A 19493-nucleotide genomic window follows, 5' to 3' on the forward strand; every position below is an offset into this window, starting at 1 on the left:
TACTAATGACCGAAGGGAGTATTGCATTTTCTTTTGTTATTGGAGTCTAGGCAAGGGATTGATTTATTTTATGAGAATTGAGATATGTATAATTGTGCATGAAAGTATGGTGTATAGCTAGAGATGAAATGGAGGTGGGGAGATGGAGGTCGATGAGAGAGAGAGAGGGGGGGGGGCTAGTTGCCATTGCCGACGGGCTCGAATATCATGTTGAAGAACATGAGACCAGAGTTCCAAAAAGATCAAGACAGGGGAAACCAGAAAATATTCCAAAGGATATCATGGCACAGTCCACAGCCTGGATGACCACCACTAGCTAGCCATGTCACCTCAAGAAAAAAATTGCTATCTACAAAGATTTTTGATTTCTTGGGGTTCCTAGGCCAATGGCAAGGCATCACATTAGTGGCATTGATGCACTGCAATCTTTCTACCCAAAAAAAGGGGGTCACACACTTACATCTCATATAGTTTTGCTTGATAATAAAAAAGATAATGCATATTGTAAGCTCATTGCTAAAGATGGCATCTGCGAGTGCATATATTACATTGTGAAAATTGTGACATGAAAAAGAAAAATATCTCTGCTCTCACTTCACTTGTGATGGAATATGGTATCTTGTGCATTTTCATAAAAGGAAAAGGCAGGACAAAGGGCAAAGGGGCCTTGTGTGAGATGCTTCTCTTATCCCTTTTCCACTCTTTTTTTGGCTTCAAAGTTCTATGGATTATTCGCGCCATCACATCGCACAATAATAGAAGAATATATGTGATAACAACTTGGGTAGAGTACGCGGATTAATTAACATAACCTCAGAAGCTTAAGGTTGAAATTACTAGGTTTTAATTTCCACTACTTCATCAGCTGCAGGCTTCTGGATTAGGAAATCAATTATATGCTTTGGGAGGTTTGAATGGTAAACGGGTGATTAGTTTTAGTAGTTAGCAGCCGGAGCTTCATATAAACAACTGAGATTGTGCCATTTGTCAGATTCCAGAGGAAGCCACTGCCGTAATTACCTGTTGTTTAGTGTTTAAAATTATTGCTCTTTCTCAACTGGATTCATTTCCTCTGTTGTGCTCGGGCAAATATTCTACATGATTAAATAACATCCGACCTCTGCATCAAGGATGCGTGCAAGTACTCATTTTTGAAATTCTATAAGTTTAGTGAAACATAAGAAGCCTCAAAAAAAATATTCAAGCTTTCCTAAAAAAAATTAATCCAATCTGCACATATATAGCTGTTACTAAAATTTTCACCGGTGCTTGACAAACATATTCACTGACAAAAGACGAGCTACAGTACTGCAGGCATACGCGCACCGTTGGATCGGCTAAACATTCGGTCAAGATCAAAGTATGACTTCTTTTAATTAGAGAATTTGCTGGAATATTTCAAAAAGCTTAGTGAATTTTTCAATGGAACCGTGGGTCATTTCCAACGTTCCATTACTTTGCAAACCATTAATTTATTATTGTTCTTTTTTTTGTTAAACTGCACACTTTGTGTCCAGCCGATTGAAAACAACTCATTTTTTAAACCCGTTTCAAGAGAAATACATTGCAAAAATAAATAAAGGGGATATTGGGAGCACGACGATGCAAAGGCGAGAGATGTAACCAAACCCGGATTATCTAAAATTATTTGGAACATGAGGATTCCTCTAGGAGTTTTGAGAAACTCAGGATAATTTCATCGAAAATGTTTATCAACGACTCAAACTTGACTAATATCCCAACCAAATTAACGACGAAAATAGATTCGGTTTGGGCCTCCAAAAAAGCCTTTGAGTGTTCCTCTTCTTCATTTTCCCCAAGTGGAAAAGGGAAAGATCAGGAAATGAGGCTGAGAAGACATGATAAAACTAGGTGTTTAACAGGCCAAAGCCCAAAAGCAGCCCAAAAAACACAAAAGGAGCCAAGTGAAAGTGGAAGAGCTTTTGTCAAAGTGTGTTCCTACCTTTCCTTACCACTTGCACTTTTCCCCCCTCAGCTTTCAAGCTTTTTGTCCAACACGTGGCCAGAACCTTCTAAAGCAACATGTACTTAAACTAAAACAAGATTACTGAATACTAGTACTAAGCTAGTAAAATATAAAAATAGTTAGATTATGATCAGAGCCAACTATACACAATACAATAGTGATAGGGAGTACCATGTTTCTTCATTTTTAAGCTTTTGACCTTTTCATCTTCTCCGAGTTGCAACTTTAACAGTTCCTCAGTGTAAGTGAACAGTAAAATATACTAGGAGAACCAAACATGACAAAAGTATTCTTAAATTAAGGTAGTGTAACAATATAATATTTGTGTAACCAGTTCAAATGATTTTTATTTGATTATTGCCAGTCAAAATTCAAACAGAGAAGCTACTAGGAAATAAAAAAAAATCGGCCTACAATGCGCAACTCCTCGGCACCTCAGCCACCAACTTTAATAACCTAATTTGGAAGACCTGGGCGCCACGAAAATGCAAAACCTTCGCATGGCTAATCATCCAAAACAGAGTATGGACCTCCGACAAACTAGCAACCAGAGGATGGCCAAACGGTTCCATATGTCACTTATGTCGTCGATCTCAAGAAACTGCCCTACACCTCCTCACGGGTTGTAGATACACAAAGAGAATCTGGGAGGCAATTGCGGAATGGACGGCGTGTGAGGGGTTGAAACCATATCGGTGGCAGCAAACCTCCATGGTGTTAGAATGGTGGGAGGCTACCTCAAACATCCAGGAGGCACCCAAGAAGGCTCTTCGCACACTGATCCTGCTGGTCGCATGGGAGATCTGGACTGAGAGAAACCGCAGAGCCTTTCAGTAAAAAGAGTTATCGACCACCTCCCTTCTGGCTAAAATCAAGGAAGAGGCCAAAATTTGGGCCTTAGCGGGCGCGAAAAATCTTCATAATTGGCTTTCTTTTAGTTAGCTCGGACCAAAGGTCTTGAGCTCGTTTTCGCCTTTGTACAGTTTTACTCCTTCTATATTCAATGAAAATTGGCAGCTTGCCTTTTCTTCAAAAAAAAAATCATATCAAGTTCATCGCATTTCTTTGACTGGTTTTGTGCAATACTAATTAATCTACTACTCCTTCCGTCCCAAAATATAAGCAATTTTACCATAGTGTCAAGTTAACTATTTTTAATTTGGACTATTAATAGAAACAAATCAATAATGTAACTATTGATGTTACTAGATTTATTATTAAACAAACTATCATAATATACAACTCTTTTTATTTAAAGCATCTTATTTTTATACTTATTATTGGTGAAAGTAGTATCTCGAAGATTGTGCCGAAATCTAAAAATGATTATATTTTGGGATGGATGGAGTACCACAAGATAGATATATATAAATTAATATGCATAAAGAAAAGATAGGGAAGAACATTTCAACGTCGCAGGCCACCACACGGCATAATATATAAATGCTATTCAATTTGACAAAAGTAAAGCTAATACTGCCTAGTTGACACACTTGACAGTGATAATCAACATCAAGGATCTAATGGACTATAACCTCATCATCCTGTTGTATGCCATCTCTTTCTTCAGCTAGATTTGACGTTACCATCAGTCCATCACTAACGTTAACCTCTCCTCGTTGAGCTACAAATTACACGCAGACTTTTCTCTTAACTAATTAGTAGAATTATCTTTCCGGATAAACTATTTATCGGTTAATCGTTTTTATGAAATGATACTTGCATATTTAGCGACTGAAATTGATCCATTGAAGATGAAACGTCCAATTTTCTCCAGGGAGTTGATTGTCCGCTAATTCTTGTTTTTTTTCAGCTACTAGCAGCTAGCCTTTTATACTCCTAAAAGATGTACTTTTTATAAAAACAAATATATAAATTTCTTAGAATACTTTTTAAAATCCATTTTCAACTTTTTAATATTTAATCCATTTATTGTTGCCCTCGAAAAAGTCATTACAAAATTAGAATAATCTATAGCTATCATATAATTCGGAATGGGCCTATAAGGCTGACGAAAATGCATGCTATATATTTTTTTAAAAAAACTAAATATTTTATTAAAGAATAAAATCATATCCAATCTTTGCACCTATCAGGATGTATACAGCCAACGTACATACTGTGTGTGAGGCTAGATATATACATGTAGATCGTACATGTCTAAAATATCGTGTAAGATCTGTACCATTCCAATAAATTGGGTATCCTGAAAGTACCAATAAGTTGGATATCCTGATCGATAAAGCATGGAACAAAAAGAGAAGCCATTTCAGTGGACATTTTCGAATCTTGTCCAACGCCTACCTAAAAATTATCTTTTCCAAAAAGGAAACGTGCATTTCATCTGATTTTTCATCTTTGTAGTGTTGTATACTATTATGTACCTATCACATATTGGACGAATAATATCAAAGTGAAAAATCCAGAGAACCAATTTAGTAGCGTATCTTTAGAGTCGCCCCTTCTAAACTAAAGATACGCGACCAAATGACAAACATGAATTTTAAGACAAATAGCTTAAAATACATTTCTTTTGCATGCTTCTTAATCCCCTAAACAGTATGTTTCATGTAAAGATCTCCTATATACTCCCTCATGGATGAGACACTTACTAGTACTCTCTCCATCCTAAAATAAGTACAGTTTTGCACTATTCATCTTCAACGTTTGATCGTTCGTCTTATTTGAAAAAATTTTATGATTACTATATTTATTGTTATTAGATGATAAAACATGAATAGTACTTTATGTGTGACTATTTTTTTAAAAAAAATTATAATTTTTTTAAATAAGACGGACGGTCAAACGTTGGACACGGATTTCCACGGTTGCACTTATTTTGGGACGGAGGTAGTACTATGAATCTAGACAACTCCCCGTCTAGATTCCTAGTACTAGAAAGTGTCACATCCGTTCAAAATCTCTTATATTTAGGGACGGATGGAGTAGATTTCTTTTGTTGGAATACTTTTGTAAAGTAGCCTTTTCAATTTCGTACTATTTCTTTCATTTGTTTATATACACTCAAATAGCCATCACAAAAATCGGATTATCCAACGATCCATCAATTCCAGCTCTCCAAAATGGGGCCAAAATATAGTCCCTATATTTAATTCAAAAAAAATGAGACTATACTAGTATAGAATTTCAAACCATGCAGCCGCTCAAATAAGCAGAGACCATAATGGCAAAACACCAAATATGAAATGCCCCAAAACACCCAATTTAAGATGAACTCACGAGCAAACTGACCCCACAGGTGGGCCGAGCCGGGCCGGGCCGGGCGTGAGATCGCAGCCGCACGTTCGGCAGGCAGCCCATCCATCCGGGCCGTCCGTTTGCGCGGACGCCGTAATGATGGCGATGATGAATTGATGATGATCCACTGATGATGGTCCCGTAATAATAAATCGCGATCGCACGAGCGCAGAAGCCGTTCCGTTTGCTTCTTCAATGCAGGTAGAACCAGGAGGAGGTGGGACCCACGTAACCAGGACGTGGGGCCCACGAACGGGACGGAACGGAATTGGGGGGAGGGGACACTGTTGACCGGATATGCTGCGTCTAGCTGCTTGGACTTCGCTTTTTGTTTCAGGCGGGGTGAAAATTTAAATGACTGTTGATTTGTGGAAAATTTATGTAACCTTTGTGGTGATACTTATGCGGCTTGTTTGGTAACTCGAAGGAAGAGGATTATGGGAGTTTATACAAGGAAATTTATAATGAGATTAAGATGGGAATTTGATTTTTAATCACAATATCTTATTTGGTTTGGGTGATGGAAATTGACAGGGAGTTTAGTTGGAGATTAGGTCATTAAATAAAATGGATGGCTCAGATTTGCTTAGACAAAATAAAGGAGAAATTCCTTCCCAATTATCTGCCCCTACCCAGGTATTGAAAAGGAGGGAGTTCCTTCCTCAATTCTCCATCCTCATCCCACCAAAATTCCCATCTCTTCCAACCAAACAAAACACTTAATAGTCTCATCCCTCTAAACTCCTAATCCCTCCTAAAAACTCCCTCCAACCAAACGAGCCGATGTAGTATTTTTTTTCATGTGTTAATTGTCTTATTTTTATTTTTTAAAGTTGATTCGATTGTGAGCACGGTTTCATTTAAAAAGAAATATCATCCACGAGCATGGTGGTCAGTTGATATTGTGCAGGGAAAGGCATTATAATCCGAAGAAAAGACACGTAATCAAAACTACATTTTAATTAACTTGAATATCTGTTAAATCATTGGCCATGTATTCTTTACATACTTTATAGTAAAAGGACTATATATTTATCATCTATTCTTATTTTCAATTAATATAGTACTTTTTCTAGCGATTTATTATACTATAAGTGGAATTGGGACTATATGAAAACAAGATACTGTGAAAATGTTAAATACAATAGCTTCTATAATAGTTGTTCTAGTTAAATCACTATTTGTTCTTTTGCATATTAGCAACATACTGCCTCCTTCTCAAAATAAGCTCATTTTTCATCCACTACACACATATCAATACAAAACAAAAAGATTAGAATACCTCCACTTTGTCAAATTCTAATATAATTATTCATCACTTTATCTATTCCTAATATAATTGTTCCCTACTTTCATAAACTCTGATATAATGATTACTCTAAAAGTAAATATTTTTTTGGGATAAATGGACGAAGCTAAAAGTAAACTTAGGCTGTGTTTGAGGAGGAGGAGATAGAGAAGATTGGGAAGATACGCAAAACGAGGTGAGCCATTAGCGTATGATTAATTGAGTCTTAACTATTTTAAATTTTAGAAATGGATTAATATGATTTTTTAAAGCAACTTTCCTATAGAAAAATTTTGCAAAAAACACACCATTTAGTAGTTTGAAAAGCGTGCGTGCGGAAAACGAGACAATCACCCCTATCTCCCCTGATAGAACGCAACCTTAATATGAGACGGAGGAAATACATAAGAATCCATTCCATTGTAGATGAAGGACATCACCAGATCCATTGAGGATGAAGGACATCACATGTTAGCACCTAATAAACTCTTCATGGCAACACTTACTACAACCACAGCTTATGAGGCCTGGCCACTCCATAAGCTTCTTCATTTTATTTAATTGCAGCTGCGTTTGTTAACATCACTTCTTTATCGCATCACAGCTTTGTCTCAACATGCATGCATGCATCCTTGTCACACTCACCATGCCACATGCAAACCAAATGAAAACGATGGGTTAAGCTCACAGTAAAATCAAAGTGCTGCTTGTACATACACCTTTAATATTGTACTATCGGCCAAAAATATATACTCTTTGTCTTAAATTAAAGCTATTTTTACCGCTTAAGTTATTTTAATATAAAGCTATTTCTCTACCTACTTACTTTATTTCAACCAATCATAACAACTCTTCATTTAATTTCTTCACGTACTTTATCTCCCTAACTAATTATAACATATATTCTTTCAATTATTTTCACCTAGTTTTTATTTCATGTGAAAATTTTCATGAATGCTTACATTTTGGGACGAGAGAATATTAGCTAGTATTGTCTTTTTTAAGAGGATTTATGAAATTTTCATAAAACATTGTTCCATATTTTTTCAATTAAAAGGGAAGAAAATTTAGATATTTCCAAAAAGGTATACATCAGATAAATTTGGTCCATGTTTCATTATAAAAATTGATATCCTACTCACATATATCTAATTTATCACATCTACTATATGCACTATAAAAATTAACCAATTGTAGAAAATCTCAAGTTTATAAAATAGTACTCTTAAAAACAGATCCAACCGTACGATGATCATCAATGGAATTAGATAAAACATGATTACATATTCATCGTTTCTCGCCGTTCACACGTTTAGTCACAAGCCCGGACGTGATTTAAAATTTCTCTTCACTGGTTAGTTCTTTTTTTACTACACTTTTTTAGTGATTTTTTATATGTTGGATTAGAGGGAGAAAGGAAGGAAAATAACTATGCTTTTTAACATATACTCCCTTCGGTTCCATAATTCTTATCATTTTGGATAATGACATGGTTTTCAAAATATATCTTTGACTATATTTTTCTGTTGTAATATATCTTTGACTGTATTTTTTTATTGTAATATAGTTATACTTTAACTGTAGTACTCCCTTCATCTACTTTTTGATAGTCATATTTCATATTGGCACACAGACCAAGGATAAGTAATTCATCGTCCATTTAAACATGCTACTAGTCATTCCTCGTAAACAAGCGATTCATTAATATTTACATTTCTTAATACCCATGTAGCCAATCATGTGTGGAAGAATGGAGAGTCACGTATTAAATCCGAGAAAGTCATTAAGATAATAGGTTGTTGGATTGAAATATGCCTATCAAAAATAAATTTTTCAGATTTGGAAATATAACTATCAAAAATAGATGGAGGAAATACTTTGTAAGACAAGTCTATATATTGTTCTAGTGACTTTAAACTAAATATTTTAAAAGTTATTAATAGTTAAGGTTATAAAAGTAATCTTGTTAGAAGAGCGACTAGAGACAGTAGAAGGCCACACGCCCACACAGGCCACATCCCTCCTGTGGCTGCTGTTCATCCGACCACACGGGATCCCACCTCCTCCACCGATCCCGTTCCGTTGACTCCGTTCCCGTCCCGCCCCGCCCCCACTCATCTCCACTAATCCCCTTCGCTAATCACCTCTGACTCCCTCTAATCCACCATTTTAATTAAACCCCAATAATTAACAAACCCCTCACTCTCTTAATCCGCATTAATTAATTGATTAAAAAAATCTAATCACTCTCGCTATCCCGTTCTAATCCTAACCCCACCCGTGTCTCCTACCTCATCGACGGTATAAAGCGAGGCGACGAACTGACTCGACTCAACTCAACCCCCCCCCAAAAAAAAGAAGAAAAAAAAGAAAAAGAAAAAAAAAGTCGTCGAAAAGCGAGAGAAGGGGATCGATTCGAAGAGAGAGGAGGTAAAGCGGCGGCGGGAGAATCTTCGCCGGATCGGCGGCGGTGGCGGAGGAGGAGGAGGAGGAGGAGGAAGAGGGTGGTGCTGATTTGGTGTGGAGGCGGGGAAATGCGTGATGTGTGAGATCTAGGGCGTGGGGAGGCGGATCGCGGCAATGGCGGCGCCGCGGTGGGCGGTGTGGGCGGTGCTGCTGCTGCGGCTGCTCGTGCCAGCGGCGCGGGTGCTCGCCAACATGGAAGGTGGGTGGGGGGAGGTTTGCGTTTGAGTTGAGCTTTTGCTTGGGTTTTGGTCGATCTGGGGTGTGTTCTTGCTGGGTTGGAGTGGATTGGTGTCGGGAGCTTGGGGGGTGGCTGCTTGCTTGGCTTGGTTTGAGCAGTTAGTACAAGTTGCCGCGGCTGCTGGTTTTTGCTGTGTGTGTAAGTTGCTACGAGACGTCGCTTGATTTTGGTTTGATGCGTGGCCGCTTTGTACGGATCCTACCTTTTTTACTCTCCCTCGCGGAAGAATCGGAGCATTTTCTCGAATTTTTCTCCGGACGAATTTGGACTTCTCTGCGTTCCAAATTCACTCCGAATTCCCCTAGCCTGTGAATTGCTTCAAAAATCTGCGCAAAGTCGGGTGCTAAATTTGCGCTTTCAAAATGTGAAACCCTTGTCGGAAAAAAGTTGCCATCGCGTTTGATTTAATTTAATTTAATTTTCCATGCATTTGGATCATGTGTTCTATTGAATGAAGATTTGAAATGTGCTGCGCCGATGCTGCACGTTTCGGAGATTTCCCCTTTCTATCGGGTTTCTGCGTGCGCTTGAGAGAGCTACTGTTGCATTAAATCGCGTTGCTACACGTTGCTTGCTAGTTGTTCATGGACTAATCTGCTAGAGCTGTGTTAATCGATTCTTTCCCGTGGTTCTTAGGTCTTGATTAGGACGTCTAATGACGTGGTTTTGCTATTTCGGGCCATTGTTAGATTCGAGCTGTCGGTGCCTAAGTTCGTGACATAATCGGGTTACCTTTTCGCGCGCGCGTGCGGGTTGGTGGCTAGGTGATTTTTCAAGCCGGACTTTGTGTCTAATCATGGTACGAAATGGGATGGATCGTTTCGATTGCGGATTTTCTCGAGCATGGCTTGTTTAGTCTTGAGATCCCAGTTGCTTAGGCCTGCCTGGGATTGATTAGGACGTTGATGCGCGTTTGACGACGCTAGACTGCTAATTTTGGGGGTGGGATTGGTTGTATGTGTGTAGTTCTAGTTGGGGATTCGGCAAATTGTAGTGGGGGCCTGTGAGCTGTGGGTCAAATTGTATTTTCCAGGACAATTGGTAGTTGATGTGTGATCTTGAAGCTTCAAGCACCTGAAGCCTGATGGTGATTGCTTGTATTTGGAAACTTTGGTAGTAGTAGGATATAAAGAGGCCAAGTTGGTGTTGTAATTTTCATTTTAGTTCGACCCTTTGATGCTGATCTCTTACTTAGGTACTTACTTTGGAGTGATTCATAAGAAAATTTAAAAGCTTATTCACGACTTACATTCTCATAATTGAGATGTTCTCATAATTGATGATATTTTGAGTTTGGCTCACTGGTTTTAAGTCTAGCGTCTAAGAGTTATCTTTCATGTACTTATTTGCCCCTTTGTCATATACTAGAGTAACAATTTAACTTTTTTTAAAAACAAATCATACTAGCTATGGCTGATGAAATGGAATTTTTTTTGACATACAAGTCAGATAGAATTGTGCCAGATGCAATACAAACACCACATGAATCATGCATGCTAGTTGACCTTTTGGTTTCGCTCCTTTTCTGCATGATGATTTGGAGTGTTTTCCTTTGGACAAATACTATTTTCAATCTACACAACAATTATTGTTTGGTTAAATTTTATTCACCTGTTGTTGATACATGATTCTATTATTGGCAGGTGATGCATTGCATAGCTTGAGGACTAATTTAGTCGATCCTAATAATGTTCTACAAAGTTGGGACCCAACTCTGGTCAATCCGTGCACTTGGTTTCATGTTACTTGCAATAACGACAACAGTGTTATCAGAGTGTACGTGCTACCTTTTGTCTACTATGCAATACACGCCTCATACATTTTTATTGAAATTATCTCCATTTTTCAGTGATCTTGGGAATGCTGCACTATCAGGCACTTTGGTCCCACAACTTGGGCAACTAAAAAACTTGCAATACCTGTAAGTTCTCTTCCTGTTGTTAAGTGTTGTGCACATCATTAAATGCCATTCCTGCTGCATATGGTGCAATGTTTTATCATTGTTCTGATCTTTGAATTTAGGTTAATACCTTGTAATGTGATATACGAATTCATATAATAAATGTTCCATTTTGTAAATAAATGCATATTACCTTTCTTATGTGAGTATGTGATGAATGTCTCACCTATATCATCAGAATATCTACAGTCACGTGGAGAAATATTCCTAGCTAGTGTGTTGTGCTCAGATCAACTCAAGCCAATCACTGAGTATTGTAGAGTATTAATGTTCATTGTTTTCTTCTTTATGATGCAGGGAGCTCTACAGTAATAACATAAGCGGAACGATACCTAGTGAACTTGGAAACCTCACAAACTTGGTCAGTTTGGATTTGTACTTGAACAACTTCACTGGTCCAATACCAGATTCACTTGGAAACCTATTGAAGCTACGATTCCTGTATGCTTCTACTTTACTAGCTAACCGCTTCTACATATTTACGTTTAGTAGAGATATACATGGTCAGCCATCTCATATTTTTAGGACTTGGAAACTATACTTAAATACATATGTTTTAGCTGGTGAGTATTTTTGAGCTCTCAACCTAAGGATCTTGAATTTTCAGAACACATATTCTCTTAGCATAGTGCATTGGAATATTGGATAGAGATGAAATGAATCTGTGGTAGTATCGGTTCATGGCAATATAAAGCCTATCGTTGAGAATCATGCTGATGTAGCCAACCATATAGCTAAATTGGTTTTGTCGACCATTTAACCTGATATCAATGGACAGTTGGACACGCAATGCTTACATATTTTGGATAACAGCACTTAACATGGTAATGCCATTGTTTTACCAACATGCACTTATAAGTGGGAAAACATTGCCATGTGTACTACAACAAAATGATTTGGTTCGATTTGTTTTCCTGGTCTGACCTTTTCATTCAACTTGGTTGTGCATTAGTACATTGCAATTATATTTCCAGACTGCTGTTTATGAGATGATGGATAGCTTTTGCTACTTTCTCACTCCTTTTCTGATGTTTTAGGGCATCTCCTATGCCTCTTGATTTTCGAAGTAGTTTTCTAGAGTCTCTGCATTATATTTATTCTCTGTCATTTTCTGTCAATGTTACTAATTTGGTGACTTATTTTGTATTTCTGCGAGGATAGGCGTCTTAACAATAACAGCCTTTCAGGTTCAATTCCTAAATCACTAACTGCTATCACTGCCCTACAAGTTCTGTAAGTTATTCCCCCCCCCCCCCCCCCTTATTATACACTTGTTTAATCCTTTCTTTTCAGTGTAGTCTTTGTTTTTTGTTCTGTGGTTTAATTAGTAAATAACCCATGGTCAATGTTTTCTATTTAATTAAAGAGATCTTTCAAACAACAATTTGTCTGGAGAAGTTCCATCAACTGGTTCCTTTTCATTATTCACCCCTATCAGGTAAAACTAGATTTAATAATGATTGCAGTTCACTGCTCTTTTCCAATACACTGCTGCTATTTACACTTGCCTGTCTTTTGCAGTTTTGCCAACAACCCTTCCTTGTGTGGTCCTGGGACCACAAAACCTTGCCCTGGTGCTCCCCCCTTTTCCCCACCTCCTCCATATAACCCTCCAACTCCTGTGCAGTCACCAGGTGAGATCTGTTCATATTCACAGCTGTGCAACAGCCAACACTATGACTTTTTTTTTGTTGCACTGACGCGTGGTACTTATGCTGGTATGGACTATGGAACATATTGTTGTTGTTCTGACAATAATAACCTCATGTTCTATAGGGAGTTCATCTAGTACTGGAGCAATTGCTGGTGGAGTGGCTGCTGGAGCAGCCTTGCTATTTGCTATTCCTGCTATTGGTTTTGCATGGTATCGGCGCAGGAAACCCCAAGAGCATTTCTTTGATGTGCCTGGTAAGCGTCCAATAGAACAAGCGAACTTGGAGAATAATATTGAGCCAACTTTGATTGAGATTCATTATTTGTTACAGCTGAGGAGGATCCAGAGGTCCATCTTGGCCAGCTTAAAAGATTTTCACTACGAGAACTACAAGTTGCAACAGATACCTTCAGCAATAAAAACATTCTCGGAAGAGGTGGGTTTGGCAAGGTCTATAAAGGAAGATTAGCAGATGGTTCTTTAGTAGCTGTTAAGAGACTAAAGGAGGAGAGAACACCTGGTGGGGAACTACAGTTTCAAACAGAAGTTGAGATGATTAGCATGGCTGTACATAGAAATCTGCTGCGTTTACGAGGGTTCTGTATGACACCCACAGAAAGGTTGCTTGTGTATCCATACATGGCTAATGGAAGCGTTGCGTCACGTCTTAGAGGTATGTTGCCTTTTTTTTTTTCCAATCTGACATCCCTGTATCTTTCAGATAATTGGAGGGTTGATTTGGGTTTTATATTATAGAACGGCCACCATCGGAACCTCCACTTGATTGGCGAACAAGAAGAAGGATTGCGTTGGGTTCCGCCAGGGGGCTGTCCTATTTACATGATCATTGTGACCCAAAGATTATCCATCGTGATGTCAAAGCTGCAAATATTTTATTAGATGAAGACTTTGAAGCTGTAGTAGGGGACTTTGGTTTGGCCAAACTAATGGATTACAAGGATACCCATGTAACAACTGCAGTTCGTGGTACAATTGGGCATATTGCACCAGAATATCTTTCAACAGGAAAATCATCTGAGAAAACTGATGTATTTGGTTATGGGATTATGCTTTTGGAGCTTATAACAGGACAACGTGCCTTTGACCTTGCTCGTCTAGCCAATGATGATGATGTCATGCTACTGGACTGGGTAATTGACTAGCACAATCTTCAATTCGAATTGCAGTCCATATTCATGCCCTTTTGTGGCTTGATGTTGTGTTGGGAGTTAGATAAAATTACTTTTATGTATGTCCAAAATCGTATCATATAAAAAATAGTAGTTACAGTAAGGTCTTAAAAGTAGTCCTTTTTTTAATCATTATGGCATTAGCTAAGCTAAGCATAGGATTGAACATCATCGTCTGAGAAATACACTGTTATATGGTAAGCCAATATTCATGTGCTGTGCTTTGTGCAGGTAAAAGGATTACTCAAGGAGAAAAGGCTGGAGATGTTGGTTGATCCAGATTTACAGAGCAACTACATTGATGTTGAGGTAGAATCACTAATCCAGGTTGCTCTTCTTTGCACACAAGGCTCCCCCACAGAACGCCCCAAGATGGCGGAGGTTGTGAGGATGCTTGAAGGTGATGGCCTTGCCGAGAGATGGGAGGAGTGGCAGAAGATAGAAGTAGTACGGCAGGAGGTAGAGCTTGGCCCTCATCGGAACTCAGAGTGGATTGTCGACTCGACGGACAACCTTCATGCGGTTGAGCTATCAGGGCCGAGGTGATGACAGCGCACTGGTAGTTTGCTGCTAATTCTTGTCCGTCGGAAGAGTGATTTTTATCAGCCATCCTAGTCGAATCGCCATTTGTTCATACCAACCAATTGGCCCAATGTAGCCAGCTACAACTATGTTTTGATGTATATTGCTTGATTTGCTCCTTGATGTGCCGCCTTGGATATCGGTGACCCGAAAACAGCAGGAGCCCAAGGAACTATTGTCCTGAAGCTTGCAAGTTGCAACAAGATCCCAGTATGTTAAAGCTCACAAGGTAGCAGCTAGGAGTGAGGTTGCTGCGGCTGTTTGCTGGACCTGTGAAAATTGTACTGACTGGTGACATCTAACTATTTTGTACCAAATGTAAGGAAAAACCATGGTATTATTACTTTGGCCTCCTCTGGGAAAGGTTCAGAACTTTCAGATGATGCAGTTGGCCTCACTGGTATACTCTATTTGGACATTTGATTATGATGTGTTTACTGTAAATGATACCCAGTTCTGAATCAAATGTACCTTCTGCATACAGATGAAATCTTTGGTAGAAATTGCTTATTTCTTTTTATTGGGTCGATTGTGCAATCTTGTTTCCTTCGCCGTGTCCATCACGAAAGATGACTTCTAGGCTAGCTATGTAGCATTCAGATATGTTCATCCATTAAGCACTTATAAATCCGTTTGAATTCAACTATTTTCCTATTTCTTCACTTGCTCCGGCCATGGGTGCAGGAACTCCAAATGGCTCGTCTTTTTTTTTTTTTGAGAACACCAAATGGTTCGTCTTGTTCGTATATTTTGTATGGTGCATATGTTACATAGCTTCTCAACATATAACGTCCTGCTCATAAACATACTTGTTCACGGTTGGATATCTACCATGAAATCCGCAGTGGATGTTCAGTTCATGTCAAATTCTTACTCCCTCCATCTTAAAATAAATCAACATAAGTTTAATACAGTAAATCTAGATAGTTGTTTATTGTACTGGGTTGATTTGTTTATTTTGAGACGAAGGGAGTATGTCTCAAACGTGCTGGTTTTTCATCAATTAAAATAATACTCCCTCAGTCCTAAAATATAAGCATTTTTGACTGAATATGAACAACGGTATGTCTAGATTCATAGCTAAAAGTTGCTATATTTTTGGGATGCTATATTTTTAGGATGGACGTAGTATATAAGATAATGTAGTTCTCAGGCTGCCGAATTCTCACGTTCCAAAATATGGCTTTAGTTTCAAAATGACAACAAATCCTCTCATGGATCAAAGAATTGAGAAACATTTGACTTACAAAATTCAAAAAAGCCCAACAAAAACCCAAAAACCCACGAGCCAGAGGTAGGAGAAAGCAAAGGGTTTTTCTCCCTTTCACCATCCACCCCCATGCTCCTCCTCGCCGGCCTCCTCCGCCGCGCCCGCCCGCCGCGCCGCCCCTCCGTCCGCCGCCTCTCTGGCCTCCTCGACCGCTATGGCTTCGTGCCACCCGCCTCCCTCACCCCGCACTCCGCCGCCGGCTCCGCCTCCGACGACGGCGGCGCCAAGAAGCGGCGCCCCAAGAAGCCCCCCTACCGGCCACCCTCCTCGCTGGACCGCGGCGGCCGCCCCGCCGCGCGCTCCGACCTCCCCTTCGACTTCCGGTTCAGCTACACCGAGAGCTCCCCGGGGAACAAGCCCATCGGGCTCCGCGAGCCCAAGTACTCCCCGTTTGGCCCCGGCCGCCTCGACCGCCCATGGACGGGCCTCTGCGCCCCCGCCGTCGACACCACGCTCCGCGACGCCCACGCCGACGACCCGGCCCCCGCCGCCGAGAGGGAGCTCGAGGAGGCGCGCCGCCGCGAGCGGGAGCGCGTGCTCGGCGAGCCGCTCACCCCCGCCGAGCGCGCCTTCTTGGTTAGCAAGTGCCAGAAGAGCCGCACCAAGAAGCAGATCAATCTCGGTAAAAAAAAATGAAGAGTACTTGTTTTTAGTTGGTAAATTTTACTCCATTTCAAGATGTGGTGATGATGATTATGATTCGATTGGGTGGTGATTTTTGTAGGGAGAGATGGGCTCACTCACAACATGCTAAATGACATACATAATCACTGGAAGAACGACGAGGCGGTCAGGGTGAAATGCCTCGGCGTGCCGACGGTTGATATGCAGAATGTGTGCCATCAGCTTGAGGTAGCTTCATCTCTGTTGGGTCTAATAAATAAGAATCATCTTTGCCTGCATGTACTAATGTGAATACACTGACGCCATTTTAGTAGCTTTTGTTTGATTTTAGCTTATTGTTACATTTCTGTCCATTAGAAAGCATGATGAGTAGTGCCCACTTCTTTCAGGATAAAACTGGTGGCCTTATCATCCACAGGCATGGTGGTCAGTTGATATTGTACAGGGGACGGCATTATAATCCGAAGAAAAGACCTGTTATTCCGTTAATGCTGTGGAAGCCAGCTGAACCTGTATACCCGAGGATAATTAAAACAACAATAGAAGGACTGACAGTTGAGGAGACAAAGGAAATGAGGAAGAAAGGCCTATATGTTCCTGTTTTGACGAAGCTAGGTAAACGCTGTACCGCTTTTTCGCTTACATATATGTAGGGTTGAAGAGAGGACTTAACAACTGCGCTATTTCACAGCCAAGAATGGGTATTACGCTAGTCTTGTTCCAATGGTTCGGGATGCCTTTTTGACTGATGAGTTGGTCCGGATAGATTCTAAAGGATTGCCAAAAAGTGATTATCGGAAAATTGGAGTCAAGCTCAGGGTGAGTTTATTATGTGCATATATTAATGCGTGTATTTTCCTTGACGATCCGTAACAGAGCATTTTCTTCCCTTCTGTTTTGCTGTAGGACCTTGTTCCTTGCATAATTGTCTCTTTTGACAAAGAGCAGATTATTGTTTGGAGGGGAAAGGATTATAATGGAACCATACAGGATAATACACAGAAGACATCTGTTTCAGTTCTCGAAGAAGAGAGTGCAGGAGCTGAGAGCGAGAACGGTGATCAGGAACAAGCATCAAGCGACTGGGCTTCTGATGAGTGCTCTCAGTTGAGTAGCTCTGATGAAATGCCAGATGACAAATCAGCTATTTCTGAGGTAGACTCTGATTAGATCAATCGGATATTCAGAATCCGCAGCATGTAGTTCGCAAACTGTCACTAGATATTCAGAAGTTGGCATGCGAACATTTCATGTGAGACTACGATCAAGCGTGTTTTTATTCACCCATGGCTAAATAACTTCGTTCATCTCGATATTCTGAGTTTCTGACATTAGTTGGTTTGGATTGAAGATTCACATGAAACAGTTTTGCTTGAGACTCTAGTCAGTTGGTTATTGGAAGAGTGAGATATTGGTCTTGTTTGGCTTAACACCAAGAAGATGCCACGATTGAGCTCTGAACAAAAATATATACAATTCTCATATGACATTTTATAAGAACATCTTGTAAAGCCTATTGAACAACAGTGCTATCCAGCATTTCCTGGCAATAGATATTCTCTTGATTTTTGTTTATTTTCTACTGTCTGAATGTCAATTTAGTTATGTAGCATTTTTTTTTTAAAATCGTAGCATTGCAGTTAATAAACTGAAGTGCCATGCTTCACTTATGAGAATGGTTCTTTCATCACTGCTAGTTGGCCAGGCCAATGTGGGGCAATTGGGGAAATAGAAAAGGTGACGTAGCTTGGAGAAGGTGAAATGTGGCGAAATTAATTAACCAAAGTGGCAATATATTAAGTAAATTAACTTCTATCAACACGGGAAATTCTTGGTCACACCCTATTAAGTGGTAAGTATCTAATTTCCCATTTTAAAGAAGGGAGGCACTTGCGTGGGATTGAGAAAGCAGGCGAATGCCATATTTACATTAAATTTACCATTCTCTTATTATTGTGCTAGTAATTTTCTCATAAAAATGAGTGTGTAGAGATCACATTTCTTATATTTTTATTTTGTTCTATCAGCTGTCCTTTGTCTTGGGGAGAAGAGTTCCAAGCATGGGAAAACACAAAGGTCCCCATCGTTTGGCTTATTTCCTAATAACCCAAAACGGCTTATTAGAAAATAAAAATAAATTTGTGGGTAAAACTTTTATAAATGTGTTCTTTGTGACTTAAAAGCCAATGTTGAAAAAGAAACTACGTTGAAAATATGTCAAAATCAATCTTAAAATTAAGCTTGAAAATTCAAAATTTAGCTTTTTCTTTGACTTATTAGGCCAGCCGATAGGGCTGAAATCTTCTTGTCTATCCATCTTCAAGTCTTCAACCAGCAAGAAGCAACCTTGCCTTTATTCCTAGATGGATAGAGAAGAAGATATACATCTTCTTGCTAATAAAAATTGCCAATGGTTCCCTGTCCTTATGAAAAGAAGGTTATTAACATAACTAGAAACCCAACCGGTGTTAAATGATTCCACATCATGCATACACTTGAATGTACCCTTTGTTGCTCTAGTGGTTGAACCTTTTATTCAAAAGCATCATACATACCACTAACATAATAAATGTAAGACATGCCAGGTCTATGTACTTACGTGTCACTAAGAAAATTAGTGGTTTAATAAAGGCATGGTAAAATTTTAGAAGTATATGAGGTATTGACCAAATGAATGAAGAATTGGGAATTGCTATTCGTCATTCACCTACTTTATCAATCCATCGCAAGTACATCTCCCTCTCTATTATATTTTACGGAGATGCATGCACCACCATAGTTGTCTTGGCAAGTTCATATGTATAGACACATCATTGTATTCTCTCACAACATGTTCCCTTGGCTCAGGGAGACGCAAGGGGAGGCACTGTACCAGTGATGGGATGGTAAGACGGTAGTTGTCTTGGTGAATCCATAGGCTCGAAGATGAGAAACGGGCACAGAGGCAACAGGCATAAGAATACTTGAGTAGCTAGG

General features: G+C 39.5%; 2 protein-coding genes across 2 annotated transcripts; both read left to right on the forward strand.

Moving 5' to 3' along the window:
• Positions 1-8858: 8858 nt before the first annotated feature.
• Positions 8859-15143, forward strand: LOC127781972 (LRR receptor kinase BAK1). The gene is made up of 11 exons (XM_052309045.1): positions 8859-9198; positions 10881-11013; positions 11087-11158; positions 11495-11638; positions 12359-12430; positions 12564-12635; positions 12719-12831; positions 12974-13105; positions 13183-13524; positions 13608-14002; positions 14273-15143. The coding sequence occupies exons 1-11, from the start codon at positions 9114-9116 to the stop codon at positions 14585-14587; spliced, it is 1875 nt and encodes a 624-aa protein (XP_052165005.1). The 5' UTR covers positions 8859-9113; the 3' UTR covers positions 14588-15143.
• Positions 15144-15902: 759 nt separating this feature from the next.
• Positions 15903-18284, forward strand: LOC127781524 (CRS2-associated factor 1, mitochondrial). Its single transcript, XM_052308487.1, has 5 exons — positions 15903-16515; positions 16618-16745; positions 16907-17132; positions 17209-17336; positions 17424-18284. The coding sequence occupies exons 1-5, from the start codon at positions 15963-15965 to the stop codon at positions 17685-17687; spliced, it is 1299 nt and encodes a 432-aa protein (XP_052164447.1). The 5' UTR covers positions 15903-15962; the 3' UTR covers positions 17688-18284.
• Positions 18285-19493: the final 1209 nt, after the last annotated feature.

Source organism: Oryza glaberrima, chromosome 8 (assembly GCF_000147395.1).
Source record: "Oryza glaberrima chromosome 8, OglaRS2, whole genome shotgun sequence".
In the NCBI taxonomy this organism is placed as follows: domain Eukaryota; kingdom Viridiplantae; phylum Streptophyta; class Magnoliopsida; order Poales; family Poaceae; genus Oryza; species Oryza glaberrima.

What these genes read in the sequence shown, in the direction of transcription:
- LOC127781972 (XM_052309045.1), top strand. Translation starts at nt 9,114, where the DNA reads ATGGCGGCGCCGCGGTGGGCGGTGTGGGCGGTGCTGCTGCTGCGGCTG. An exon ending in GACAACAGTGTTATCAGAGT is followed by an intron (nt 11,014 to 11,086) that starts GTACGTGCTACC and finishes TCCATTTTTCAG; the next exon opens with TGATCTTGGGAATGCTGCAC. An exon ending in ATGTCATGCTACTGGACTGG is followed by an intron (nt 14,003 to 14,272) that starts GTAATTGACTAG and finishes TGCTTTGTGCAG; the next exon opens with GTAAAAGGATTACTCAAGGA.
- LOC127781524 (XM_052308487.1), top strand. Translation starts at nt 15,963, where the DNA reads ATGCTCCTCCTCGCCGGCCTCCTCCGCCGCGCCCGCCCGCCGCGCCGC. An exon ending in CAAGAAGCAGATCAATCTCG is followed by an intron (nt 16,516 to 16,617) that starts GTAAAAAAAAAT and finishes TGATTTTTGTAG; the next exon opens with GGAGAGATGGGCTCACTCAC. An exon ending in TCCTGTTTTGACGAAGCTAG is followed by an intron (nt 17,133 to 17,208) that starts GTAAACGCTGTA and finishes GCTATTTCACAG; the next exon opens with CCAAGAATGGGTATTACGCT.